The sequence below is a fragment of the Podarcis erhardii genome (genome assembly GCF_964252035.2).
Source record: "Podarcis erhardii genome assembly, chromosome: 6".
In the NCBI taxonomy this organism is placed as follows: Eukaryota; Metazoa; Chordata; class Lepidosauria; order Squamata; family Lacertidae; genus Podarcis; species Podarcis erhardii.
In genome coordinates, this window is record NC_138510.1 from 41,305,726 (window position 1) to 41,333,429 (window position 27,704).

At 45.4% G+C, this 27,704-nt stretch overlaps 1 protein-coding gene across 1 annotated transcript; it reads left to right on the forward strand.

Annotated features, from left to right (window-relative positions):
• Window positions 1–145: 145 nt before the first annotated feature.
• On the forward strand, window positions 146–27,499 carry PM20D1 (peptidase M20 domain containing 1). The gene is made up of 13 exons (XM_081865242.1): window positions 146–557; window positions 5,542–5,628; window positions 6,495–6,730; window positions 7,643–7,729; window positions 9,160–9,293; window positions 11,463–11,582; window positions 12,869–12,944; window positions 14,286–14,347; window positions 14,768–14,846; window positions 16,770–16,841; window positions 23,265–23,433; window positions 24,058–24,157; window positions 25,089–27,499. The coding sequence occupies exons 1-13, from the start codon at window positions 275–277 to the stop codon at window positions 25,213–25,215; spliced, it is 1,632 nt and encodes a 543-aa protein (XP_081721368.1). The 5' UTR covers window positions 146–274; the 3' UTR covers window positions 25,216–27,499.
• The last annotated feature ends 205 nt before the right edge of the window (window positions 27,500–27,704 follow it).

The following is a 27,704-nucleotide window of genomic DNA, read 5'->3' on the forward strand; positions in this document are numbered from 1 at the left end:
TCAATAGGATTTATTCCCAGGTAACCGTGAATGGCAGCAGCCTTAGGATTGCAACATACTGCTCTCCTTCCCCATTTGTTTTTAACACCAAGAAGAGCTGCTGCAGTCCCAAACGCGGCCGATATTACGCAGGCACACGCTGGTGTTGCCTAGCCATTTTATTATTATTATTATTTTAGGAGGGAGCCGAGTCCCACGGAAATCTCGAGGAACTCGGTAAACGCTTCGAGCCCACACCGGCGGGGAGTCTTGTGATGAGTAACCAGCTCCATTAATGATTCGCAGGGGGACGCGCCGATCTCCGAGGGACCCCGAGCGGAGGCCAGAAGGCGCCAAGATGGCGGCGCTGAGCGGCCGGGCGCGAGGGGCTCTCTGGGTGGCTTTGCTGGCGCTGTGCGGGACTGTGCTGGCCCTGCTGGCCGTCGTCCTGGTCCGGACCTACGCCCCGCGAAGCCCCTCGCCGGCTCCGGAGCTCTGGGCGCGGAGGAGCCGGCAGCAGCGCCTGGAGCCCGCGTTTAGTCCCCAAGAGCGGCGGGAGCTCAAAGAGGCGCTGCAAGGTAAACTCAACACAAGTCAATAAAATGGGTCGAGGGGCCGAAGAAGCAGCGGCGGCGGCGGCGGCGGCGGCAGGAGCTGCTTCCCTCAGAGTAAAAGTTGCACGGTCTCCTAAGGAAGAGGGTGCAGGAGGGGCAAAGCAGCGTTGCCGTTTGGGTAGGACTTCGGGGCACAGTTCGGCAGAATGAGAAGAAGGGTCGCCAAACGTAGCTGGGCTGCACACTGCCTCATTTTGAAGTAAAGTACATAATACAAGTCAAACGTGGGAGCCTGAGGCTCCAGGGGTCGCTGCGGGACTACGGTTCCCATCATTGCTGACCAGCTTTTCGCGCTGGCCGGGGCTGCTGGGAGTTGGAGTTCAGTGGGTCAGCCCCATTTTTCCCTGTCAGATCTAAACCTCAGTTGTACCACTGGAGCCGAAACGGCGTTTCAGGGTGGGGCAAGTTTTTGTGAGATTTCTGAAAGAGGAATGGCGGCATGTTTCACACGGACACCCCATTCTCAACTTATTTTCTCTTTGCTCGTTTTGATGGGAGTAAGCCTTCCAAGTGAAGCATGCTTAGGATTGCAGCCTCGTTTTAGCTTCCGGTTTCTGATTCGGTTATCATATTTATGGGGAAACAGCCTTTTCTTCAAGTTACTAAGGGGGTCCAGGAAGGGTTTGTGTGTGTGCATTGTTATTTCGAGGGGGGGCGGGCTACCCTCTGGTGCTATACTCGTAGGAGTTCATAATGACTGCATTGTAGGGGGTTGGACTAGAATAGATGACCCTCAGCCTCTCTTCCAGCTCTACAGTTCTGTGAGTCTTCCCCCCTCCACCTTCAGCTACACCTGCAATTCTATACACTTGTCTGCGAGTAAGTCCCATTAAACTCAGTGGGACAAACTTCTGAATATACATACGAAGGTTTGCATACCATTGTAGGGTAATCTACAATGTCTTTCTTTCTATATCCTTTATTTGCCCTAGTTTCAACCAACAGAAGTGTGTGTGGCTTGAGAAAGCAAAGCACTTGTGAAAAGGCAGAGCATGGACTTGCCACAGTTTCCGAGTTAATGTGGGAATCAAAAGATTTGGTCATGGTAATGTGATGTATATTGAAATCCGCCAATGATTTTTCAGCCAGCCGTCAATTTGCTGTACTGGAACAGCCCCATATTAACATTATAGTAGCTGAATATTTACTGTTCTTTATACAGTGGTACCTCGGGTTACATACGCTTCAGGTTACATACGCTTCAGGTTACATACGCTTCAGGTTACAGACTCCACTAACCCAGAAATATTACCTCGGGTTAAGAACTTTGCTTCAGGATGAGAACCGCTCCAGCAGCACGGCAGCAGCAGGAGGCTCCATTAGCTAAAGTGGTGCTTCAGGTTAAGAACAGTTTCAGGTTAAGAACAGACCTCCAGAACGAAGCAAAGTAACCCAAGGTACCACAGTATTACACACAAAACTATGGAATCACAGCTTGCATTCTCCTCTGCAGAGTGAACAATAGTTTTCACAGACTCAATGGTTTTCAGCACCACCACAGTGCAAAAACCTGGATGCTCATATTTCTTACAGATTCCCCCCAAATACACCATTAGATCATAGGGTTGTATAAAGTAGACCCATTGAAATTAATAGACATGGCTAACTTAAGTTTTTTAATTTCAGTGAGACTGCTCTGGGTAGGATTATCATGAGCTACAACCCAGTGCAGTGCATTGTAAAAATTGTGCATCCATCACTTTCTGCAATAATGCATTCCATTATACCCAGTTGTGGGATGCTACGTAAGGCCTTTCCCCCAGGAAAATCCACTGTTTACTGCTGGATTGGAACAAACATCAATCGGTTTTTCTGCAAATTGATTTTTGTTCCAATTCAGTGGTAAACAGCAGGTTTCCCCAGGGAAAATAGCAGGGAAAAACCGCTTGGACTTGTGTGTAGAAAACACTGGACAAGCAGAAAACTTCTCAGACTTGTGCTTTCTAGGCACAGGACTGTGGACGAATCCTTAGTTGGACTATCCTTTGTGCTTTCTTGCACAGTAGTACATGATCATTGGGCTTATTGAGTATTTCTAGTGTCTATAACATGAAATCAACAGATTTGTGGTTCATGTCTGAGAAGTGAGCTGCTTGAAGACAGGGTGGTTTTGCATTTATTTTGTTTCCCAATATGTTTCTTTTAAAGGCTTGATTTTATCTACATATAGTTTGTTGCAATGACCTTGGATTGTGTAAACAATATGTTATCCTTCAGTCTACCCATGCTTGTATCTTACGGTTACAAGAAAACAACTTAGGAGGCTTGTTTGCAGTATATATACAGTTTCTGTATGGGAAATAGCCATGTGGGAGGAGCCTGATAGTAAGGACGTCTGTCTTTTCTGTTTAGCCAACCCTTGATATTTCTAGTTATCTTGTTCTTAATGATAGGCTTATCTTTTTAGTCAAGGTACATTTATTATCTACTGCCAATGTCAATAAGTTCAATCTGGTCATTATGCTATGAGTATACCAGCACTCTGGAGGTTTTATTTATTTTGAATATTCATATGCTATTTAAGAATTTCGCAAATCCAGAGTCAAGTACTAAAAATCCAACTAGCTAAAAGAATAAATATGTACAATTTAAATAATCAACCGCAGTTGGTAGAAGCAGAATGAAATACAGATCAGATCAAAATCAGACAAAAAGTCAGAACTACAGATCTCATATTAAAATCGTTGGAGCTTTTTTAGTTGTAAATGTGCTATCTAAATAAATGATGAGGATGATGTTGGTGCCTCATGGATCTGTCTGACAAGGATGCCTCACACACATGACACAGCCAATGAAAAGCCATTTTCCAAGTCACCATCTAACTAGCTTCTGAATGTGAAGGCACCTGGAGCTTGGACTCCAATGTAGATTTGGGCAAGTTCATGTGGGCAATTTCATATAGGAAAAATCATTTCTTGGGTACTCTGTCCCCCAGCTGTTTAAGCATTAAAGGTCCCGCCTTTTCTCTCTCTCCATCAAACTGACATCAATTTGTGCAGCGTCAGTATGTCTACTAGATTATAAACCTTTCTGGCATCTCTCTGTCTATTTTATTTATTGTGTAGTAGTCAGTGGAATTTTAAAAACATAATAAATAATAAGATGGCATTTTATAGTTCCTGATCTTCCTGTATTTAAGTACCTTTTAAGAATGTTGATTTGTTGAGCCGTGGACGTAGAATTTATACCATGTAATTGTGGGAAAACAAGTTAGTTTCTGAAGTCACAAATGCAATGATGAAATCAGGTGGAAAAGGTATTCATTTCTTCAAAGTAAATGTTTCTGTCTCAGGCTTCTTCATAGAGAGTCGCCGATGGTAATTCTGGAGAGCAAAATTATAGCCTGTCTGCATTTTGTGACTTTAGCCTTTAGCCTTTTTCTTTGTTGCTCACTCAAATTTGGTGCTTCTACTTTTCTGGCTGCCTGTCATACAGCGCTGTTCTCTGTTTATTTGCTCTTTGAATGTCTGCCAAAAACATATTAATTTTGTTCGCATCAATCATTTAATATATAATGTATCTCTATTGTTGTTATTATTATTTATTAGTCACTTTATTCATAGAAGTGAGCCAAAGCAACTTACAACAAGGTATAAACATTAAAACCAATTACAGTACGATTTCATCTAATTCAGGGGTTCAGTTCCAAGAGTTCTGCGTATACACAAAAACGTGTTTACTCAAACCCTTGGAACCACCCACAGACATCTCCAGCCTTCCAGAGCCAGCACACTCAGCTTGCTTTTCCCAGTAAGCAAGACTTTCAAATTTATTTTCATACTGGGGAAACCTTGCATATGAGTCAGTTCACATGGGAAGAGGTGGTCCTTGAGATATTGCAGTTCTGAGCTGTTTATGGCTTTATAGGTCAAAACCAGCACTTTTAATTGGGCCCGGAAACTAATAGGCAGCCAATCTGTCTATTAGTTGGCATTATATGCTCAAACCATCTTGCCCCAGTGAGCAACCTGGCTGCTAAATTCTGCACCAGCTGAAGTTTCTGAACCATCTTCAGAGGCAGACCCATTTATAACACATTGCAGTAATCGAACCTAGAGGATACCAGAGCATAGACAACATAAGTTAGGGTATCCCTGTCCAGCTAGGGCTGCAGCTGGGCCATTAGCCAAAACTGATGGAAGATGCTCTGTGCCACTGAGGCCACCTGAATCTCAAGCAACAGCAAAGGATCCAGAAGTACCCGCAGGCTGCATACCCACTCCTTCAGAGGAAGTGTGACCCCATCAAGGACAAGCAGCCATTTGGTCTAAGTAACCACTCACTAACTGTGCCTTAGTTTATCTGGATTGAGCTTCAGTTTGTTGGCTCTCGTTCAGTCCATTGCCAAGGCAAGACATCAGTCCAGCACGTCCACTGCCTCACCTGCAGATGTAAATGAGATGTAAAACTGTGTCATTGGCATACAGCTGACAACGTACTCCAAAACTCTGGATAACCCCACTCAGTGGTTTCATGTAGATATCATCTATAGGTACATATGATCTGCCAATTAAATCATGTGGATTGGGGGTGGGGATAGGGTGCAGACTCCACTTCATTCATTCGTATTACTGTCTATATGAAAATGAAATGTGATACAAGATGTACAGACATCTTCTTGCTTAATAGAGTCTGGGGATCTCACTCAGCCACTTGATCAGGGGCACCATTTGCACATCTAAATGTGTGATCCTGCACATCATTCAGCAATGCAGCAGACTCCAGACCCAGCTGCCATTCACAATATTCTCAGAAATATTGTAACTGGAAATGACATTTGCAGGCTCTGTCAGCCGACTGGTAGTGGCACTTCTAATCCTTTGAATAGGCATCTTGACAGCCTTTACATTATTTTGCAGGGAAGGAGAGTTTATCGCATTGCACTGTTGTTTTAATAATTGCCTGTCTGAGAAAGTCACGAAATCTCTTCTTTTATATTTTATGTAAGGTGCCATCAGAATGCAAACAGTTTCCTTCTCAGCAAATGATCAAAATACAACAGCCCTGGCAGAATTTGAGCCATATATTCGTAAAGGTATTTGAACTTAAATTCCTTATTTTAACTAGCAAATGGGCATTAACTTAATAGAGTATCTAATCTTTGTGTCGTAAAAGAAGAGTCTTTATCGGCAAAACTAAAGTACTAAGATGACAAAAATGTGGTTTATTATTGAGTAGAATGCAAGTTAATGAACCGAAACAGCTGTGGAACTTTTAAATACAGGTTTCTACAATTGTAAATAAATCCTTCTTTTTTAAAAAAGTATTTATCTCTTTGTGATAAATTACACAAAAGGATTGCATCTCAATGGTAGAGTGTGCTTTGCTTACGGAACGTGCCAGTACAAAACCTAGTATCTCTGTGTAGGCCTGGGAAAGACCTCTGTCCCCATGTGAAGACCTTTGAGCACTTGACATATACTCTTAGTATGGTAATAAATGCAGGAGCTACAGTTGTTATGCAAGAGTAGATTAATGTAGTATGGTTTTGGCCTTATACGTTTCATGGCCAATACCAGTCAAACAGGTAAAATTACTGGGTTCTCAGAAAAGATTGAAATTATATGAAGAGTGGCTTTCATTGTTTCTGTTGTTTGTTTCTTTATTTAACAATTTGAATACAATGTTGTTGTTATTATAATAATTTATTTTATCCTTTTGTTTGCTTTAAACTCTGTTCCTCCACCCCATAGGGTGGTGGGACCAGCAAGAGATGTGTGCTATGCCTTTCTTCATCCTTCAGTTACCCATTTTCTGAAATATATCAGCCATTATAATATACCAACTGTTGCACTGAATACCAAAGGTCAATATGTCCCCTTTGATTTGTCCAATCCTTAACCTCAAACTTTGGAGAAACCCTTGCTAATTTTCTTTCCCTTCTGTTTTTCTTCCCTGAAGCCTTTCCTGCAGTGTTTTCTGCAGCATTCATTAAACATGAAGTTATTGGGGAATATAGCCACCTATTCACCATCCAGGGGTCTAACACTCAGCTGCAGCCCTACATGCTGCTTGCACATATAGATGTTGTTCCTGCTTCTCCAGATGGATGGGACGTCAGTGATCCTTTCTCTGCTGAGGAACGTGATGGGTTTATATATGGAAGAGGAACACTCGATAACAAAAACTCTGTTATGGTATATGTATATTGTAAATGTACCTCGTTTTGCAGGGTGGGTGGGGTGCAAAGTGTTTGTCCCACAAAGTTTGGCATGCCACATTAATGATGATTCACTGCTTTCTGTTCACAGTGTGAGGAGAAGCATTCCCATTATTGTTGTTATTTTTTATTATTATTATTATTATTATTATTATTATTATTATTATTATTTTGCAAGCTAAACATAAATCAGTGCACTTTAAAAAGAACCTTTTAGCCATATGAGTATATTTTGCTTTGCTTTAAATTGATGACTTGGTATACTATTTCTGTGGACACCATTGGGCCAAAGGTTGTCCTGAAAGTAAGGAGAAAAGGAAGGAGTTACAGAAGGTCAGTGGGTTGCTGCCCCTGACAATTGGAAATCAAGAAGATGATAGGAACCTGGAGGCTGGTTCCAGAGGGAGCAGCCAGCTGGATAAAGTGCTGCAGCCTGAAAGTCAGCAAGCAGAGCAAGAACTGACTATCATACAGAAAGTTCAGCGTGCACTACTTTCATCCAGTAAACCACTTTCCAAGGCACAGGCATTTCCACAAGACAGTTTCCTCCATTTTCTTCCAAAGAAGAGGCTAAATAGATGCTCCAAAGCTTCTACATTGAATTTTTGAAAGCGTTATTTATTTTTTTAGCTCTGTGATTTGGACTTTCCCACCTTGATCTATAATCCCCTCCCAGTCAACTGACAAAGTTAAGTTTCATGCAAATAAATGGTGTTTTGGTTCAATCAGAGGTTAGTACAATGCCATTGGATTCTCAAATCCCACCCTCTAATCTGGGGCAAAACCAGTCCTTCATTTTGCCCCACAACAGTTGCTGTTAACATGGAACAGGTTCTGTAACCAAGGTGCAAAATAGACAGTGTTTAACATTTTATTTTTTATTCCTCAGGGGATTCTGCATGCTCTAGAATTCTTACTGAGACGAAATTACAGACCTCACAGGTCTTTCTATATTGGCCTTGGGCATGATGAAGAGGTATTCTATGTGTCTTTAATTTCCCCCGTATTTATTTATTTTAGATTTATAGCTCATCCCAAAGGCTGAAACAGTAGATACTGAACTTGAGTGGGTCAGCCTGCTGCTCTTTTTACATGGAGACTCCTTAATGGTGTTGTGCTGTCCTGATAAAAGGTTTTCCATGCACTGCAGTGGTAGGTGCCTATTGACTAGTCAACTGTCGACAGCATAGGAATGTGGATTTTGCTTTTTCATGTGTATTTTTTGTGTTGTTTAGCATTACAATTCTGTATTCAGCCCCACGCTGCCCCCAATTTTTTTAAAAAAAAAGTTTTGAGGGTTAGGAGCTTGTCTTCACTGTGTTTACAATTTGATGTAATAATAGAAGCTATATAGAAATGTATGGATTTGTTATTAGAGCTTGTTGGATTATGTTACTTGTACCACTTGCATTGCATAAAATTGAGTATGTTCTAGCCCGGGCTGGGGAAGCTTTTTGACTCTGGGTGCCAATTCCTCATCAGGATTGGCTTCATATGTCAAATGTGACAGGTGGGTGGGGTTGCTGACCTGTCCAATAGCATGACATCACATATTGGCAGGTGAGCAAGGCCACTTGCCTGTCAAAATCCCTCCTGTGGCTTTGTAAGTCTCCCTTGCTTCCCCTTTAAACCTAGTGTCAAGGTTTTAAAAGAGAAACACGGGAAGACTTGCACAGTGCCCTTGGAAGCAGCCTGGAGGGTGCTTTTGCCAAGTGCTTTAAGATGCTTTTGCCTGCAAGACACTCCTCTCCCCCCCTTCCTGTCACTTGTCAGAGAAGGCAGAAAAAGAGGTGGGTTTTGCAAGCAAAGGAGGGGATTACTCCAGTTCTCTGCCTTTGCTTGAGACTGGGAAGACTTGCAAAAGACTTGCAAGTTTCTCCTTCTCTTTTAAATGCCCAGTCCTGTGCTGAACTCAGTCCCATCTTTAATATCTTTAACAGAATATTTCCCCTGCTGGATAAAAGATCACACAGGCAATACAGGATTAAACCCTGGCCTTCCACCCATCAACTGACATCACCAGTAATGTCAGCTAATGGCTGGGTAGACATGGTTTGGTGAAACCCTGGTGGGCCATGATTGGCCTGGAAGCTGGAGGTTCCCTAACCTTGTGTTAGCCTAATGTCTGCTACACCTGAGGAATTATGTGCCACAATTTACCTCTTGAGTGCAGACCTATAGCAAGATTCAGCAAGTAATATATTGGAATGAAATTAGTTCATTAGGTGCAAGGTTAAATGGTTTGGAGCACCACACATCAATTGCTCTCTCCAGTAGAAGTGTGTGTGTATATATTTAAAACCTTTATAGCAATTGTCTTTTTCCACTGAAGCACTGGATGCTTATTGCTGCCTGAGACAGAATGAGATGACATTTGGTGAGATGACTTTGTTGTGGGCTTTTCAGGTGGGGGGTCGAAAAGGAGCCATGAAGATTGTGGCTGAATTGGAATCTAGAGGAATTCAACTTTCTTTCGTGCTTGATGAAGGAAGCTTCATCTTTGATGGTATTGTCACTGGAATAGAGAAACCAGTAGCTTCGTAAGTAAGAAATGATGAGAACTTTCCACAATAAATGCAGTTGCTGCTCTTGTTAAACAATTGGGAGTCAAACATTGTTCCTGATCTACTTGGAGTGTGTGGAATCAACAGTCTAAGTAAATCTTCACCTAAGTTTTGCCTATCCGTGCTGTTGAGCAGGGCCATCTTTACCTGGGGGTGCAAGGGATGCGGGGCACCCGGGCACCGAATTCTGGCGGGCACCAGGTGCCCACCGCTGAAGCTGCCTAAGCTTTAACTATCTACCTGTTACGAAATAATAAATAATTTTGATCAAGCTAGAAAAACAAAATACATATAATATATACCTAGGTATTACCGAAATGTATACCTACTGCCTCACTAAAGGACTTTCGACTGTGTGCGCTCATTTACCAAAGATGCGCCGTGCCAGCAGTGGCGCTTGCCAGACTCGACGGCGCTTGTCATTCACAACCGTGACACTTGTCAGACTCAATGACGGCGCTTGTCATTCTCAATGGTGCTGTGCACACAAAATTAACTCTTACATAAAAATATTATGTTACTGCTATGTGGCAGCGGGGTCAGTGGCACCTTTGCCACGACTGATCTCGCGCCGCCTGCCTGCCAGTCGTGTCAAAGGTGCTGCTGACTCCGAATGAAACATTGCAAATTGAATTTAATTCCATCACTTACAGTTCAAATTTGTATAGAGAACTTGTTTTTAAAAATGTTTATTTTCGCCAATTGTCGGCATTTTCATTTATTCTCTGTAAATACATTGGAGAATATGTGGCTTTGTATATCTATTTTTTTAAAATATATATTTATTGAGATTTTTAAACATAAGTGCAAAGATAAAGACCAATATAACATATATCATAACATATTTTCTTAACTTCTTTGGACTCCCTCACATCTCCCGCTCCCACTTGCATCATTGTCAATTCTTGCCCGCAATTTATCATCTTGTTTACATTCTTGTGTCCCATTCATTTAAATATAGTCTATTAATTCTCCAAAGGGTATATAATTTTTCCTCAACTTACTTGTCATCTTGATTCCGTCTAATTTAGTGGTGCTCAATTATTTATGATCTAGCATCCTTTCTTAACATTCAACCAAATTACAATGTTTTTTTAAATAAATCTTAAATTTCTTCCAATCTTCTTCAACCCTCTCCTCTCCCAGGTCTCGGATTCTGCCAGTCATCTCGGCTAGTTCCATGTAGTCTATCAGTTGCGTCTGCCACTCTTCCAGTGTGGGTAGATCTTGAGTTTTCCAATGCTTGGCGATGAGTATCCTTGCTGCCGTTGTTGCATACATAAAGAATGTTCGGTCCTTCTTTAACACCTTCTGGCCGACAATACCCAGAAGGAAGGCCTCTGGTTTCTTGGTGAAGGTATACTTAAATACCTTTTTCAGCTCATTATATATCATTTCCCAGAAAGCCTTCACCCTAGGGCAAGTCCACCAGAGGTGAAAGAATGTTCCTTCATTTTCTTTACATTTCCAACATTTATTATCAGACAAATGGTATATTTTGGCAAGTTTAACAGGGGTCATGTACCATCTGTATATCATTTTCATTACATTTTCCTTCAAAGCATTACATGCAGTGAAGTTCAACCCAGTGGTCCACAACCTTTCCCAGTCCTCAAACATAATGTTGTGCCCAATGTCCTGTGCCCACTTTATCATAGCCGATTTAACCATTTCATCTTGTGTGTTCCATTTTAGCAGCAAGTTATACATTCTTGAAAATACCTTAGTCTTAGGCTCTAACAGTTCTGTTTCCAACTTCAATTTCTCCACCTGGAACCCTAACTTTTTGTCATTTTTAAAGACTTCTTTAATCTGAGCGTAATGTAACCAGTCTCGCACTTTATCCTGGAATAGCCCCCAGCTATAGAGTACTATGTGCTAGTAAACAGGTCCTAGTTTAGGATTGTTACCACTTCCTCTTCCTGGGCACTACTGCTGAAAGGGGAATGGTAGCCAGGTGATGGAGAAAATTGATCTTGGGTAGGTGTGGGGTTTTCCAGAGCTGAGGGAGCCAAAGGGACATTGACAAGGGATCCTACTGTGCTGCATGGCATAGCAAGGATGTCAAAATGGTTGTCTAACTAGAAGATAGGGGGGAATTCTTACATCCTGAATCTAAATAATTGATTTCCCCCAACTTATCAGAATAGGTATCACAGAAAAGGGTGCAATTACAGCAAATTTCACTGTGACATCAGAGCCTGGTCATTCTTCTGCACCACCTAAAAGGACAAGTATTGGTATTCTTTCTGAAGCATTAGCCAAGTGAGTATTTTCCTTTCCTGGTAATAGTGAAATCCTATATGTGTCTAGTTAAAAATAAGCTCCATTCTGATTGTAGCCTAGAGATGTTACATAAATTATTTTGCTCTGTAGTGCCTTGAGTTGCCAGTTCAATATTTCAGAAATAAGGGACACTAATGGTTATAGAACACTATGTTGGACTGAGTGCTCACTGGAAGGACATATCCTGAAGCTGAGGCTCCAATACTTTGGCCACCTCATGAGAAGAGAAGACTGGAAAAGACCCTGATGTTAGGAAAGATTGAGGGTACAAGGAGAAGGGGACGACAGAGAATGAGATGATTGGACAATGTTCTCGAAGCTACGAACATGAGTTTGACCAAGCTGAGGGAGGCAGTGGAAGACAGAAATGCCTGGTGTGCTCTGGTCCATGGGGTCACGAAGAGTCGGACATGACTAAACGACTAAACAACAACATTCATATTTAAGTCACATGTTCTCCTTATTTAAGCGTGCAAATCATCTGAGGAGACAAACCTGTTTGTTGAAATCTACCAGAATTCTAAATGGGGCTGCTTTTGCCGTAGCCCAAGAGTTATGGAGCTCCCTCCCAAACAAAAACTGCTGGTGCCTACAGACTTTTAGAAGGCAATGCAAATGCTTTTTAGAAGCATATTTAGAAACCTGTTGCAGTAGAATGTGTATGTATGGTTTTATAATACATACTGATGATATAGTGGGGAAGAGGTTTATGTGTGCCTTTACTGAGGGAGGGCTTAGTTTGATTTTTAGAAAACCTATCACCAGCACTTGTGATGAGCCTGGAACTGTTGCACATTTAGATCCAGCCATGGGACACCTTCCAGCGTCTTGCCACACATTCTGTTTGCTTAAGACTGTTCCTGTTCCTCGGTATATGGATAAGCGTTGGTTTTGCATGGGAAATGGACAGTAAGAAAACAGTGCCTCACATAATGTTGAAGACGCACTGCAGTGGTCTTTTACCCTCCTCCATTCAGATTGTGACATGATCTCTTCCCAGTTTAAACACGAAATAAATCAGATTTATAGCATATCTTCCCGAGAATTTCCTCCAGCTTTCAAATTATCACTGACTCAGCTTCTGTTTTGAAATCTAACATCATCATGATACTTATCTGTAGCAGAAACTAAAGTAGCAATTTTAAGATGACTAAGACATTGCAGACTTCTGCCTAAATTCATGAATCAAAGTAATAGGAGTGGAGCCTGTTTATTTTCCGTCTTGCATTTGATTGTTACAGTCAGATAGCTGTTTGTTGTTATAGGTTGGAGCAGCATCCCATGCCCAATCTGTTTGGTCATGGGCCTGAAATCCTGATGTTTGAGCAATTGGCACCAGATGTAAGTATTCAACAATATGCACTCTTTCATGTGATTTCAGTGAAGTGACCTTAAATTTTCAGTGTTAACATTAGATTTTTTATGATTTTCTAAACTTGTTGCTAGTCAGAGTTTTAGAATTTTCAGAGTCATTCCCAATTGATAGAGTTCATAGCAACTTTCCATTCCCCCCCCCCCAAACAGGTTTCAGTCTGCCACAGCGGCTCAGTTCCCACATAACATCAAAGCCTCATTTACAGTTATAGTTCTCATGTACTCCCACAACCTCACACTTTTTCTTCAGTTTCTTCCTACTTTGATCAAACCACAGTTTGTCATTATCTGAGCAATCAAACTATTGTGGGGAAACCTCCGTTTTGGAATGTAAACCATTCCAGAAGTCTGTTCAACTTCCAAAATGTTCAAAAACCAAGGATCAAAGGGTTGTCAGCAAGTTCAATGGGGAAAATTGAGAAACATGCCTTGGAAGCCATCCGACTTCTGAAGCGTGTTCAAAAACAGAAGCATTCCCTTCCAGGTTTTTGGTATTTGGCTTCTGAAAACTTTCAGCAGCCGAGACATTCGAAAACCAAGGTTTGACCGTACTTTTCTTCAAACCAGGGCAACTTTAAACTGCTGTTTAGAAGGCAAGCACAAGCTATAGTATGGCAGTTTGAATTAAACAGCAAAGTATACTTTGATCCAACTGGAAACTCATTGAAGCATGGGGGTGTAGAGTTAGCGTGGGAGTCATTCCTATACTGCTGAATCATGCTTTGTTACTTGGAGCAAGCTAATATCAGCTACTTGGTGGAAAGGTTGTTCAATAGGAAAGTTGTATTGCATTGGAAAGCTTCATTGCAGTTGCTTTTTGTGTAACTTGTCCAAGGTCAAAGTCACAAGCGGCATCCTAGATCCACTGGTGGAGGAAGAGGGGTGGAGGGGGAGCGCACCACCCCCGGCAGTGTGATCCCAGTGGGGTGCCATCATGGCTGCCCCCACACTGGGCGCCACGCCCCCAGAACGCGCACAAACCCCGCCCCTGCCTGCTCTCCGCTCCCCATGCCGGAGCATGAACTCCACCACTGCCTAGATCTGTGCTTGCAACCCTATCCTTGTAGAGTTATTGGTTTGATCCAGAACTTCACAAACATTTCCCTTCTTCTACGTGTTGCTTCTATGTGCACAGTTCTCTTCCTGCCCCCTACCCACACAGTTCTTCCATTGGCCTGTCTCCTGCATACAAGAAAGTTCTAACATGTTCACTTAGAAGACTACTTCAGCATGGTTGTTTTTTTAAGAAACCATTCTATTGATCCAGACTTGCTGATGTGTGCTGCTTTTCTCCCCTTTGCTTTTCAGTTCAGCTTCCCTCTAAATATCATTATGTCAAATTTGTGGTTGTTTGGACCACTTGTTGGAAGGTAAGAAAGAAACATGATATTTCATCACATTTTTATTACAGCAACAAGAGCTTTCCTATGCTGGGATACCGCAGGAGAGCATGCTGCCACTACACAATTTTTTAAAGCATTTTTCTTAAAAAGTTTGCAAAATAATAAGTCCACAAGGGTGTGGGGACGCACATATCACAAACACAAACAATATTCAGTAAAGTGCCCACTTCATGAAGCAATTGCAGAGAAATGGATGGACAGTGGTTAAAATGCAACCATACTCTTAAATGCAACCTCAAGGGAAGATGGCAAGACACAGCACAAAAAATGAGAAACAAACATACATTTATTGATTTAAAATATTGGTATTGACTTATGGAATGCAGAATCCTACATTAATTTAATTCTGATCTCTAAGAACTTTGTGTCATTTAAATCTTTACATAGATTTCTTGAACAGACGCCTACCACCAATGCCTTAGTTCGGACTACCACTGCAATCACTATGTTTCATGCAGGAGTCAAGGTACTGTAGTACGAATTCATTGGATTTTCCGTAAAGTGTAATGAGGGTCTAAATTTCTCAGAACTACATTTTCAGCTTTCAGTATTACTAGTACCAGTGAATTATAGGAATACAAATCCATTCCCCCCCCCCCCCGAATGATAAATTCTCCTCCCATGCTGAATATTCACTGTTGGCATCATCCCATGAACTAAGAATGTCAATTCGATTCATGCCCTCTTAGTATGGGATTTGTTATTGATGGTGGCTTGTCCTCAGAATGGCTTAGTTTCTAGAACTAGTAGAGCAGAAAGCTTTCGCTTCAGTCAGTCCTTGCAAGAGGAGAGTTTTACTAAAATAGAACTTCATGATCACAGTATTTTAGCTCCTATGGCAAGTTGGTGAGAGAGCCATTCCATACATTTCATAACAAGAAACCTGGTTAGCTGTTCAGTGTACATCACCCAGCCAGTCAATGTTCTCTTTATCAGTGTTTCTGTACTGTAATTGAAACTGTTATTTGTAACATCCACACTTAGCATTAATAGGTGTAACCTTAAAAAACTTGCACATGAGGTCCACAAAAATGTAACATAGGAAGAGCTCCTGAGCTTGCCAGAACAGTGAAAGTGGTTTGTTAGTGGCTTTTACTTGGTGTGATAGTTAAAGAGTGACACCTAGAGGTAGACTGAGATACAGTAGGCTTTGCTTTCATCATTTTTCTGTTGCTTTAAAATTGTCTCCCAAACAACACATGATGGTGACAAAGCTGTGTCTTTAAATGGAGGTCTGCCTCAATCATGTGTGGCATGCAGGTATTTGGGTTAAATCACAAAGGGGATGCATGAGGAGGTGGCTGAACCCACATCCCTTCTTCCCAACTACTTTATTCTCAGGTGGGCTCATTTGTGATATTGGAGTCTGGAAGGTGGAAAATAATAACTTTGGGTGGTGGAGGGGTGAACGGAGGAGGAATGTGCACCTGCATGTAACCTCCTTATGCACCTTAACACCACATCTCCTCTATTTTATGCATGATTAGATCAGGCCCATGTTTAACGAGACAGATCTGTTCTCAAGTATAGCTGTGCAGTGTGGTTCCAACTGCCCTGTGTAAATGCAGTAGTACAGTGTACTGTATAGCAAAGAACAGATCTGTATAGTTAAACTGATTAATTTAAGCTTCATGTTTTAAATAACTTTTAGCAACAAGTCATAATGAAACTGGATTAGCCATTATACACTTTCTCCAGCAAGTTTGATTGTCGCTTCTAAAAATATTGCGATAGCACTATGTACTTTTTACATTACATTTATAATTGAAGGCATAGTCATTTCACCATTCAAAGAAATTGTACATTTTCATTTGCCATGCATTCCTCACCTGGTAATGTGATTCTCCCTCAAGATAAAGCTGCACCTTCCAACAGCCCTTTGAGAGGATGAGGGGGAAAGTCAGTTTAGCACACACTCCTTGGCCATGTTTTCGAATACTGAGATATGAGCAGCTCCCATCTTTTCTCTTCTTTCATTCTGAAATTTAGAAAGTAGACCCAAGCCTTTCTTGTATGACGGAGGAGATGCCAGTTATACATGTACTCATTTCAGCAGGCACTTGGGCTTGCCCACCTTTTTCTAAAATAAGTGAGCTTTTCACTGCCACGCATCATAGGTCAGGGCTGCAACAAATGCATGCATGTCTAATGGATCCCTAGGTTGTCAAGGAGGAAAAGCAGACCTTCATTCAGTGGCTTAAGCAAAGAACATGAACTTTAGGCAAGAATTACCTTCACATAAATATAATTTTACAAGGCCGAATTAATATTGAGGACTGTGCATTGGCTTCAGAAATTACTGGTGAAATTACCTTGGTTCTGAAACTCATATTTTAGACTGTGGTTTGTTGTCACATGTTTAAGCCCTCTCTCTTTCTCCCCTCTCCAGTCAAACGTTATTCCCCCCTCTGCAAATGCAACTGTGAATTTCCGCATCCATTCGTCACAAACAGTTGATGAGGTATTTTATTTATTCTGAAAAGTTTGTTAAATTAACAGATTATTATTTCTCCCCACCCCCACCCCCCGGCCCTCATGTTTGGCCAGGAGACTTTAGAAGGTTTAATAATTGGTTGTGTTCCTTTTTGCAGTTAAACATGGTTTCCCATTCAAGAAACTTCTGAACTGGCTTGTCATCTTTTTCTGTATTTATTTAATACCTCAAAAGTGATTGGTACATTAGGGATGTATCTTTGTTGAAGGGGCCTAAAGGAAGTTCTTTTGAGGCAGTAACCCCAAACTGAATGCTTTGTATCTCTACCTATCCCATTGTGTAACAGGAAAGCAGACTTCCACAATGAGGTCCCAAAATGCTCCTGTCCTGATTGTGCATCTTTAGTTGGTTTGCAAAGTGTTACTTAAGAGTTTCCAATCTGTGCTAATACAGTGGTGCCTCGCAAGACGAAATTAATCCGTTCCGTGAGGCTCTTCGTATAGCGGTTTTTTCGTCTTGCGAAGCAAGCTCATTGACAGCTTAGCGGATTAGCGCTGTTAGCGGCTTAGCGGCTTTTAGCGGATCAGCTGATAAGCGGCTTATCAGCGGATCAGCTGATAAGCGGCTTAGCGGCTGTGATGGCCTGGGATTCCGATTCAGAGGATGAACCAGAGGAATCCCAGCCTGCACAGGAGTCCCCGCCTCCAGGGCCGGCTGAACTGGGGCAAGGCCTAGATGCTGAAGAGCCTGCACCTGTGACAGAGCATCAGGAGCTGGCCCCAGGTGAAGCCCTTCTGGCCCCAGAGGGGCTTGACGACTCAGTGGCCACAGGTGAGCCTCCTCCAGGGCCCAGTAACCCTTCGGCCTCTCCTGATCTGCAGAGGCTTAGGGCAGAGAGGCGAAGGGAACTGGTTGCCCCCAGGAGGAGTGCTCGCCTTAAGGCCAGAGGAGGCGGGGCTCCTGGGGGTCGGGACCGCCCCCGGCCTTAGAAGAGAATAAAAGCCCAGTCAGCCTGGCCCCAGGTTGCGGGAGCAACGTCGTTGTTGGCTTTGGACCTTCCTGTGTTCCTGATCCCTGCTTGGCCTCCTGTTCCTGACTATCCGGTGTTCCAGTTCCCAGCTCGGCCTCCTGTTCCAGCGTACCTGTTCTCCGCCCGGCTCCCCGTCTTGGACCTCGCCCCTCTTCGTGTGGACTCTGCTTACACCCACGGTACCTTCCCCCGGGACCAGCACAGTTTGCTCCCGCCACACCCGCACTCCCCCTTCGTTGGGGTGCGTTCGGGAAGAGCCAGAGGCCATGGCTGACCAGGCGGCTGCGCTGGTGGCATTGGCCCAGGAAAACCAGGCCTTGACCCACACCGTTCAGCAGCTAAGCGATGTGGTTGCGGCGCTTCAGCAGCGGTTGGAAGCCTTTCCAGATCCTGGGGCCGACGCCCTAGCTCCAGGCAAGTACCCAGTGGCCTTGCCAGAGAAATTTGATGGGACCCAGGCCAGTTTTCCCATGTTCCTCGCCCAGGCCAAGTTGTACATTCAGGGGCGAGCCCGGAACTTCCCTGACGACCGCACCAAGGTGCATTTTTTAATCAGTTTGTTAAAGGACCAGGCGGCCAAGTGGGCTTTGCCGCTGCTCCGGCAAGACTCTCCTTTGCTAACGGACTATGTGGGGTTTTGTAACCACTTAGAGACTGCGTTTGGTAACCCACTGAAGGAGAGCCAAGCCAATCGGGCGATTCGTCGGTTGAGACAGGACAAGTCCACAGCCGCCGCCTACGCCACAGAATTTCGGCTGTTGGCACAAGACTTGTCTTGGAATGACTCTGCACTACGGGACCAGTATCTTGAGGGACTGTCGGACGAGATACTGGACCAGTTGGCCATGATGGATCGTCCCACCACACTGGATACCCTCATTCAGCGGAGCCTGCAGATAGACGATCGGTTGGAGGACCGTCGCCAGACCCGGGACCGCCAGCACTCCCGACTCCTGGCGCCAGTCCTTCCCAGCAGGTCCACGCCCACAGCCGAGTTGCCAGTCGAGCCAACGCCGCTCGGGGCTGCGCGACCTCGGCTCTCCCCCTCGGAGAAGTCGCGGCGTCGGGAGGGGAACCTGTGCCTTTACTGCGGTGGGGGTGGACATTACGCCCGTTCCTGTCCCGAGAAGCTACCAGTCGCAGGGAAACCGCCAACCTCGGTAGCCGAAGGCCCTAGCAACGTGGGGTCCCAAACCATGCAAGAAGGGCCCTCACCAGTAGAATTGCGACATCTCATGGTACCGGTGCGTCTCTACCCTCCAGGTGGGCCCTGGATTCTTACCCACGCTTTGGTAGATTCGGGGGCAACCCGCTCCTATATGGACGCTGCCTTTGCCGCGCATCATCAGGTGCCACTTCAGAACAAACCAGAACCGGTACAGGTGGAGGCAATTGACGGACGGCTCCTGCGTTCGGGTGCCGTCACTCGGGAGACCCAGCCCTTGGTCCTGTGTCTCCAGCAGCACCGGGAGGTGCGAACCTTGGACATTGCCTCCATGCCCCGGTTCCCCCTGGTGCTCGGAATGGACTGGCTAGAGGCTCACAACGTTCAGATTGACTGGGTCAAACGGACCGTACACTTCCCAGATCCGTGTTCCCATGCTCAGTCGCAGATGCTAGCGGCCGCACCCACGGAGGAGGCAGCACCCACGCTCCCAGCCGTGTACCGGGACTACCAAGACGTGTTCGAGGAACGGGGGGCAGACCAGCTGCCGCCGCATCGGTCTTTTGACTGCGGCATAGACCTCCAGCCCGGAGCGCCCCTACCGGTGAGTCGCTTATACTCTCTAACAGAGCCAGAGCGTGAGGCTTTGCAGGACTTCTTGCGCAAGAACCTGGAGCGTGGGTTCATTAGGCCTTCCACCTCGCCTACTGCGGCACCAGTGCTCTTTGTTAAGAAGAAATGTGGGGAACTCCGTCCTTGCCATGATTACCGAGCCCTGAACAAAATCACCATCCCAGACCGGTACCCCTTGCCCCTTATTTCGGAGTTGCTGGAGCGGGTGCAAGGGGCACAGGTGTTCACCAAGCTGGACCTCCGGGGGGCCTACAACTTGATTCGGATCCGAGCCGGGGATGAGTGGAAGACAGCGTTTGGGACCCGGTACGGGCAGTTCGAATACTTGGTTATGCCTTTTGGTTTATGCAACGCGCCTGCTGTGTTCCAACGCTACATCAACCACGTGTTCCAGGATTTGTTAGATAAGTACGTGGTGGTGTACTTGGATGACATACTGGTTTACTCCCGTGACCCGGCTCGCCATGAGGGACATGTCCGGACCGTGCTGCAGCGCTTGCGTGAGCACCGTTTGTACGCAAAGCTCAGCAAGTGCGAGTTCCATCAGCGGACTGTGGACTTCCTTGGTCACCGGCTCTCTCCAGATGGGGTGCAGATGGACCCTGGGAAGGTGGCAGCGGTTCGAGAATGGGCGGCACCCCGGAACCGCAAGGACCTACAGCGTTTCCTGGGGTTCGCCAACTACTACCGGACCTTCATCGCAGATTATGCTCATCGCACCACCCCGTTGACCCGGCTACTGCGCCCAAAGACGCCGTTTTCCTGGGACGAGGAGGCAGAGGAGGCGTTCCAGGGGTTGAAGGCCTGTTTCCAGAGGGCGCCGATCTTACAACATCCTGACCCCTCTCGACCCTTTGTGGTGGAGACCGACGCCTCCAGTACGGCTCTCGGTGCCGTCTTGTCTCAACAGAATGGACCTGAAGCGCCACTCTTGCCCTGTGCCTTCTATTCCCGCCAGCTCCTACCAGCGGAGCGTAACTATACTGTGTGGGAGCGGGAACTACTGGCCATCAAGGTGGCCTTTGAGGTCTGGCGCCACCATCTTGAGGGGGCACGACATCCGGTGGAGGTGAGAACCGACCACCGGAATCTGGAGTACCTCCAGACCACCCGCAAGCTGAACCAAAGACAGATCCGGTGGGCGTTGTTCTTTTCCCGGTTCCAGTTCCGGATCCGCTATATCCCTAGCTCTCAGAACCAGAAGGCAGATGCCCTGTCCCGGAAACCTGAAGACAACGCAGACACGGTACAGCAAGCAGAACCCACCACGATCCTACCTCCAGCTGCGTTCCTGGCCACCCAGGAGGCGGAACCACTGCAGGCTCGGGTGCGGGAACAGCAGCGGGTCGACGCTTGGGCCCAGGAACGACTCCGGGAGCTGGCTGAAGGGTCCAGCCCACAGTATCCGGGGCTGGTCCTGCATCAGGGCCTTCTGCTGCACCACGGCCGTCTGTACATCCCGCCAGGGCCACTGCGGCTGGAGGTTCTCCGGATGGCCCATGATGCCCCAGCAGCGGGGCACTTTGGACGGTATCGGACCACCCATCTGGTCAGTCGTGAGTTTTGGTGGCCCCGCCTGAAGGCCGACGTGGCTCGCTACGTTGCTGGTTGCGATGTCTGCCGGCGCGCCAAGGGTCCTACCGGGCGACCCCCCGGCCTACTTCAGCCATTGCCAGTTCCACCGCGCCCTTGGCACACGGTTTCGTTGGACTTTGTAGTGGACTTACCCCCGTCTCGTGGCTGTACCTGCCTTCTAGTGTTCTCCGACCATTTCACCAAGATGGTGCACTGCACCCCCTGCCCATCTGTACCCACAGCCAAGGAAACCGCTCAGCTGTACCTTCAGCATGTCTTCCGCCTGCATGGCCTACCAGAGCGCGTGGTGTCCGACCGGGGCGTTCAGTTCACATCCCGGTTCTGGCGAGCATTACACCAGACCCTCGGGACAGAGGTCTGCCTCTCGTCAGCCTACCACCCACAGACCGATGGCCAGACGGAACGGGCGAACGCGGTGCTGGAGCAGTACCTCCGGTGTTACTGCAGCTACCAGCAGGATGACTGGGTCGACCACCTGGCATTGGCGGAGTTCGCCTACAACAACGCGGTGAATGCATCCACCCAGCAGACCCCGTTCCAGGCCAGTTACGGTTATCATCCACGGCTGTTTCCAGATGTGCTGCCGGCATCCGCGGTCCCGGCGGTGACGGAGTGGCTTCAAGAGCTCCAGTCCCAGCAACAGCTTTTGGTGGAGCAACTGCACCAGGCCAAGGAAGCGTACAAAGCCCAGGCCGACCGCCACCGCCAGGTGGGGCCGGAACTTCGCGTCGGTGACCTGGTTTGGCTCTCCACTCGCCACCTCCACCCCTCTCGACCTTCGCGGAAGTTGGACGCCCGCTTCACCGGCCCGTTCCCTATCGTGGACCAAGTCTCTCCTGTAGCATTCCGTCTCCGGTTACCCGCAACCCTGAAGGTTCACCCGGTCTTCCACAGGTCCCTGCTGAGTCCAGTGGCCCCACCCGACGAGTTCCACCCGAACCGTCCCCGTCCGCAGCCAGTGTTGGTTCAGGGAGAGCCTGAGTATGAGGTGGAACGCATCCTGGACTCCCGATACCGCAGGGGAAAGCTGCAGTATCTCATTGACTGGAAGGGGTATGGACCGGAGGACCGTTCCTGGGAACCAGCGGCCAACGTCCACGCACCTGCCTGCCTCCGAGAGTTCCATGCGACGTACCCCGGCAAGCCGGGTCCGGACCCTCGGTTGAGGGGGGGGCCTGGGAGGGGGGATGGTGTGATGGCCTGGGATTCCGATTCAGAGGATGAACCAGAGGAATCCCAGCCTGCACAGGAGTCCCCGCCTCCAGGGCCGGCTGAACTGGGGCAAGGCCTAGATGCTGAAGAGCCTGCACCTGTGACAGAGCATCAGGAGCTGGCCCCAGGTGAAGCCCTTCTGGCCCCAGAGGGGCTTGACGACTCAGTGGCCACAGGTGAGCCTCCTCCAGGGCCCAGTAACCCTTCGGCCTCTCCTGATCTGCAGAGGCTTAGGGCAGAGAGGCGAAGGGAACTGGTTGCCCCCAGGAGGAGTGCTCGCCTTAAGGCCAGAGGAGGCGGGGCTCCTGGGGGTCGGGACCGCCCCCGGCCTTAGAAGAGAATAAAAGCCCAGTCAGCCTGGCCCCAGGTTGCGGGAGCAACGTCGTTGTTGGCTTTGGACCTTCCTGTGTTCCTGATCCCTGCTTGGCCTCCTGTTCCTGACTATCCGGTGTTCCAGTTCCCAGCTCGGCCTCCTGTTCCAGCGTACCTGTTCTCCGCCCGGCTCCCCGTCTTGGACCTCGCCCCTCTTCGTGTGGACTCTGCTTACACCCACGGTACCTTCCCCCGGGACCAGCACAGCGGCTTAGGAAAAGGGGGGGAAAGGGGAAAAAACCCGCAGGAACTCGCAAGACATTTTGTCTTGCAAAGCAAGCCCATAGGGAAATTCGTTTTGTGAAGCACCTCCAAAACGGAAAACCCTTTTGTCTAGCGGGTTTTCCGTCTTGCGAGGCGTTCGTCTTGCGGGGCACCACTGTACCATAATGGAAGTCACCTTGCTACTTTAGCTTTTTTGTTCCTTTGGGTGTGTTCTTAGGTCCTGGGCATAGTAGACAAAACAATTGATGACAAGAGAGTAAAGATAGAAATGGAAAGTGCCTTTGATCCACTCCCAGTGAGCCCCTGGGACGACCAGACCTTTGGAGTGCAGGTTTTCCGCCAGACCATCCAGGATGTTTTCCCAGATGTTGGCAGTATAGCTCCAGGTACTGGCAAATGCATTATTACTGTTTTCCCCTTCTGTTTCCACCCAACAACCTCTACTTTGTTTTCATTTTCTGAGTATTCTCTTTCTATTTTATCCCCTTCACCAGGTACGTGCGTACACACACTCACTATTAATGACTGGAAACGCTTGTTTTCCTCTCTTTCTGACCTAAGATGGTGGTCATTATAAAAAAAAAAGTCAACAGGAAACTGGCAATCAGTGTACCTCAAGTTTTTCAGATTTACATGGGGCTGAAACCAGGGTATATATTTTCTTCTTTTAGAGCAGCTCAGTTGTTGGACTGCCCTTAATAACTTCATTCTGATTCAATTCAAAGCTACCAATTAGCCCTGCAGTCTGTTTCAAAATGTCTGCTTATGTAAAGAGTTAACATTTAAACATGGCAATGGGCACAGTTTTTCTGAAATGTACAGCTGTCTTCCATTGCTCCAATAAATAAAAGGTGGAATTTTCAAAACCTCCTAAGGAAAAGTAAGGCAGATAGCTTCCAGTGCCACTCAAAGGAAGCTAGGAATCTAATTCCCGAAGTCTGTGATGCTAATGCAATATTAACTTCAACACTACCAGTTTTAATTTTTCAAAATACTGATTTCTCCTCCAGGTATATGTGTTGGTAACACTGACAGCAGACACTTTGTCAACCTTACAAATGCTATTTATCGATTTAACCCAGTGATTTTTAAACCCGAAGATTTGCCAAGGTACAGTATTCTACTTGACAATTTATTCCTAGTGAAAATACCAGATGAGAACTAGCAAAACGAATGAGACATGGCAACTGAAACTTGACAGAGAGCAACACTTCTAAAATGCCCATAGTGTTTCCCTACTAGTCCGAAGAAATAGAGGGAGGGCTAGATCCTGTACTTGTCCTTATAAAAAGCAGATTGGAATTGAAGCAACTCTTTAGGACCTCATTTCTGTTATGACATTGCCTGGGCTGCAGATATGTAACACTTCCTGGCTGTAGTTGGAAATAGGGCTCCTATATAATAGGCAAGCGTTTGTTTGTTTGTTTGTTTGTTTGTTTGTTTGTTTGTTCATACTCCAATCATTTTAGGATTTCCTTTAGAACTCCCCAAATAGGTAGTATTCAGAACTGAGCTGCGATTGAATCTTTTATTAATAATGTAGAAGCTCGGTATAAAGTAATAAAATACTTGTTTTTCTAATTTCTTACAACAAGTTTTATATGTGGTTAGTTCATTTTAGCCACATTTCATTGGTACACAGTAAAAGGGAATGAAGTGACAAATCAGTTTCATCTATATGCCTGAGTAAACCCAAACATATCTCACCCACTCCTTGGCTTCTGTTGTAATGGAGCTGGCTAGGACTTCTGGTCAGTGGGCTGGTATGCATCCCAACTTTCTACGCTCTTGTTTCTTTTTCAAAAGCTACCAGTCTATAAGTCCAGCTGACTTATGGACCATCTGCTATCTTGGAATAAGCATCCTTGTGATAAATAAGGAGTCATATCACATATAACTTTGTGGCTAGAAAAGGCCTTGTAAGGGATCGTAGCATGTTTCAGTCTTTTGTGGCGCATAATACAATATCCCTGTTACACAATTATTTAACCTATTATAACCTTAACCCCATTGCTGCTTCTCTCTTTTTCCCCCCAATCAGGTTCCACGGGTTGAATGAACGAATATCTATTGAAGGTTATGAAAAGCAAGTGCAATTTATCTTCCAACTGATTCAAAATTCTGATATCAGCCAATCCACAGAGCCACATGCAAACCATGAGTTGTAAAAACAAAATAGGAAGGCTTCTTTGAGCATTACTAGGAATCAGAATTGCACAAAAATGCTACATTCCATGTTGCTGTCAGTTTTGGAACATAGCATACAAATTTTAAGTCACAAGACTATTGTACCACACTCCAAACAGTTGTGAAATATAAAAGCAAGCATAGAACAAATCACTTTGGATCAAAATGAACATATTGAACTTATGCTATGTTGTATTCAGTAGTGGGCTGTGTGGGTGGTACTGTGTTGCTTCCCCAGCTTCCCACCAGCATGGGGCACTGCCACTTACCAAGAGGAAGAGGGACACAGCGCATGGCGGCAGGAGTGTCAGATTGGCTTAGCTGCCGGACACCAATCTCTCCATGCCTCAACCCCTTTTCCATGCCGTTGGGAAGCCAGGAGAGCAATGCAGCCTCACTGTTGCCACCTGCAGGCCACTACTGCAGATATTGGAGCCCAGAAAATATTATTGCTGTATAAAGTTTACATCCTAAAGATTATTGCACTGTTCTCTTAAATGGAAGGTAGAGCGGTTCTCTGTAAAGAGGGCAAAAGATTCCTGCATCGCAGGGGTTGGACTAGATCATCCAAATGGTCCCTTCCAACTCTACAATTCTGCAATTCTTAGCGGGTTATTAATCTTGAGAGATTCTCTGGAGAGATTCTTTTACAGAAGAATATTGTGCTGCTGTTCCTGTCAATCCCTGCCTGCCTGTCCCTTGCTTCTGTGAAAAAGGAATCACTTTAATCCTACCCTTTCCAAATACCATTGCCTTTATATCTTTTTTTTTCTTCCATTCCCCTAAATCAGGCATAGGCAACCTTGGCCCTCCAGATGTTTTTGGCCTACAACTCCCATGATCCCTAGCTAACAGGACCGGTGGTCAGGGATGATGGGAATTGTAGTCCCAAAAATATCTGGAGGGCCGAGGTTGCCTATGCCTGCCCTAAATGGCAGCTGTGGGGCAGGGGGCTATGATCCAGAGCGCAGTGAAGGAGTTAATTTACCATTCCTCTACACAATGGTGTTCTAAACATTTGGGTCTGGGGAAAGGCGGGGGGGGGGGACCAGTTAGCTAAAGAGTGTTAGAAGTCTAGAAGCAGAGTTGCTGTTCCACTTCCAGCTTAAAACAGAACAGCAATGATTGTGTTCTACCAAGTTCTCCCAGCCTGGAAGCACCCTTAGAGAGATGTATTTCACTGGATTCAAGTTCTTTTATTCTACTCACAGCCTGATTTACATGCCTCTTCATTTTCACTTCAGAAATGCATTGTTTTCTGGATGTCCTAGCAATTCTCTCTTCCTTCACTGGGTGTACACTTGACAGGAAGAAGATTAATTTGAATCCTGATAGGAGCCAGGGATCTTGTGTCTTTGCTGCTACTCTCATCTATAGTCCCCATGAGAGATGTTGCAATAGGACAGTCCCTAGTGCTGCTTTTCATTTTTTATTAATCTTGAAACTTGTCATTTAAATTTGATTACATAATTGCTCAGAAAAAAAGGACTTGATTCATCTGCTTACTGTATAGAAGATTAAATGTGCTGTTTATGTAAAGTAATATACAAGCTATGGAAAGAAAGAAAGAAAGAAAGAAAGAAAGAAAGAAAGAAAGAAAGAAAGAACTTGTCTTAAATGCTTAAATTCCTCAGGGATGTTTACATGCAAATTTTAAGGGTTTGATTTATAACAGTATTCTTCTCTAGTCTTTCTGGAATAAAATGTGACCCAGTGAAGCCTATACAACTAGAAATGGCGATAACACTGGATTATTACACTGTGATCTGGTTTACCCATAACACTAAGCCATGGTTTATTTAACCATAAATTAAACAAGCCATGGCTGTTTCATGAGTTTGAACTGTTTTCCAGTTACTCTTGCCTTGTGCCTTTGTAGTGGGATAAACATTTGAGGGTGATGGTTAGAAAAAAACAAACCCATGGTTCTAGGAAGTGCTGGGTTCATACATATGATCACTCCACAGTTTAACAAACCAAGATTTATAAGCTAATAACAAACCGTGGCTTAAGATTGTGCCTTTGTTAGCAGTAAACAAATTATAATTAAGCCCCTGGGCAGAATTTTCACATAACACTCAGCCATGGTTTAACAAAAAAAAAAAAATGTTTAGCATTTTGTATGAGCTAGGCCTGTGATTTTTATGAACTTCTTAACAATTATGTACGGATTTGCACTGTAGCTTTATCTGGATGTGATAATAACTAAGACTTGATACAGGTTTTTCTTATGAAAACAATAAAAAAGGACTACGATGTGTGTGATCACTGTTTGAACATGGTCTATTAATCACTGCACTATCCCACAGATATCTCTGTACCTGAGCTTCGATAAGAGCTGGGGGGGGGGGGATTTCCATCAAAACAAAACCATTCTAAGGAAAAAAGAAAGAAAAAACAGGATAAAACTCCCATTATTTTCCAGTCAGTAAACAGGATCCAAGGCTTTCTCTGTTTGACAAAAAAATTA

Coding starts and splice junctions, on each gene's coding strand:
- PM20D1 (XM_081865242.1), top strand. CDS start 275: ATGATTCGCAGGGGGACGCGCCGATCTCCGAGGGACCCCGAGCGGAGG. Junction 9,294..11,462: donor ATAGAGAAACCAGTAGCTTC/GTAAGTAAGAAA, acceptor CCAACTTATCAG/AATAGGTATCACAGAAAAGG. Junction 14,348..14,767: donor TTTGGACCACTTGTTGGAAG/GTAAGAAAGAAA, acceptor ATCTTTACATAG/ATTTCTTGAACAGACGCCTA.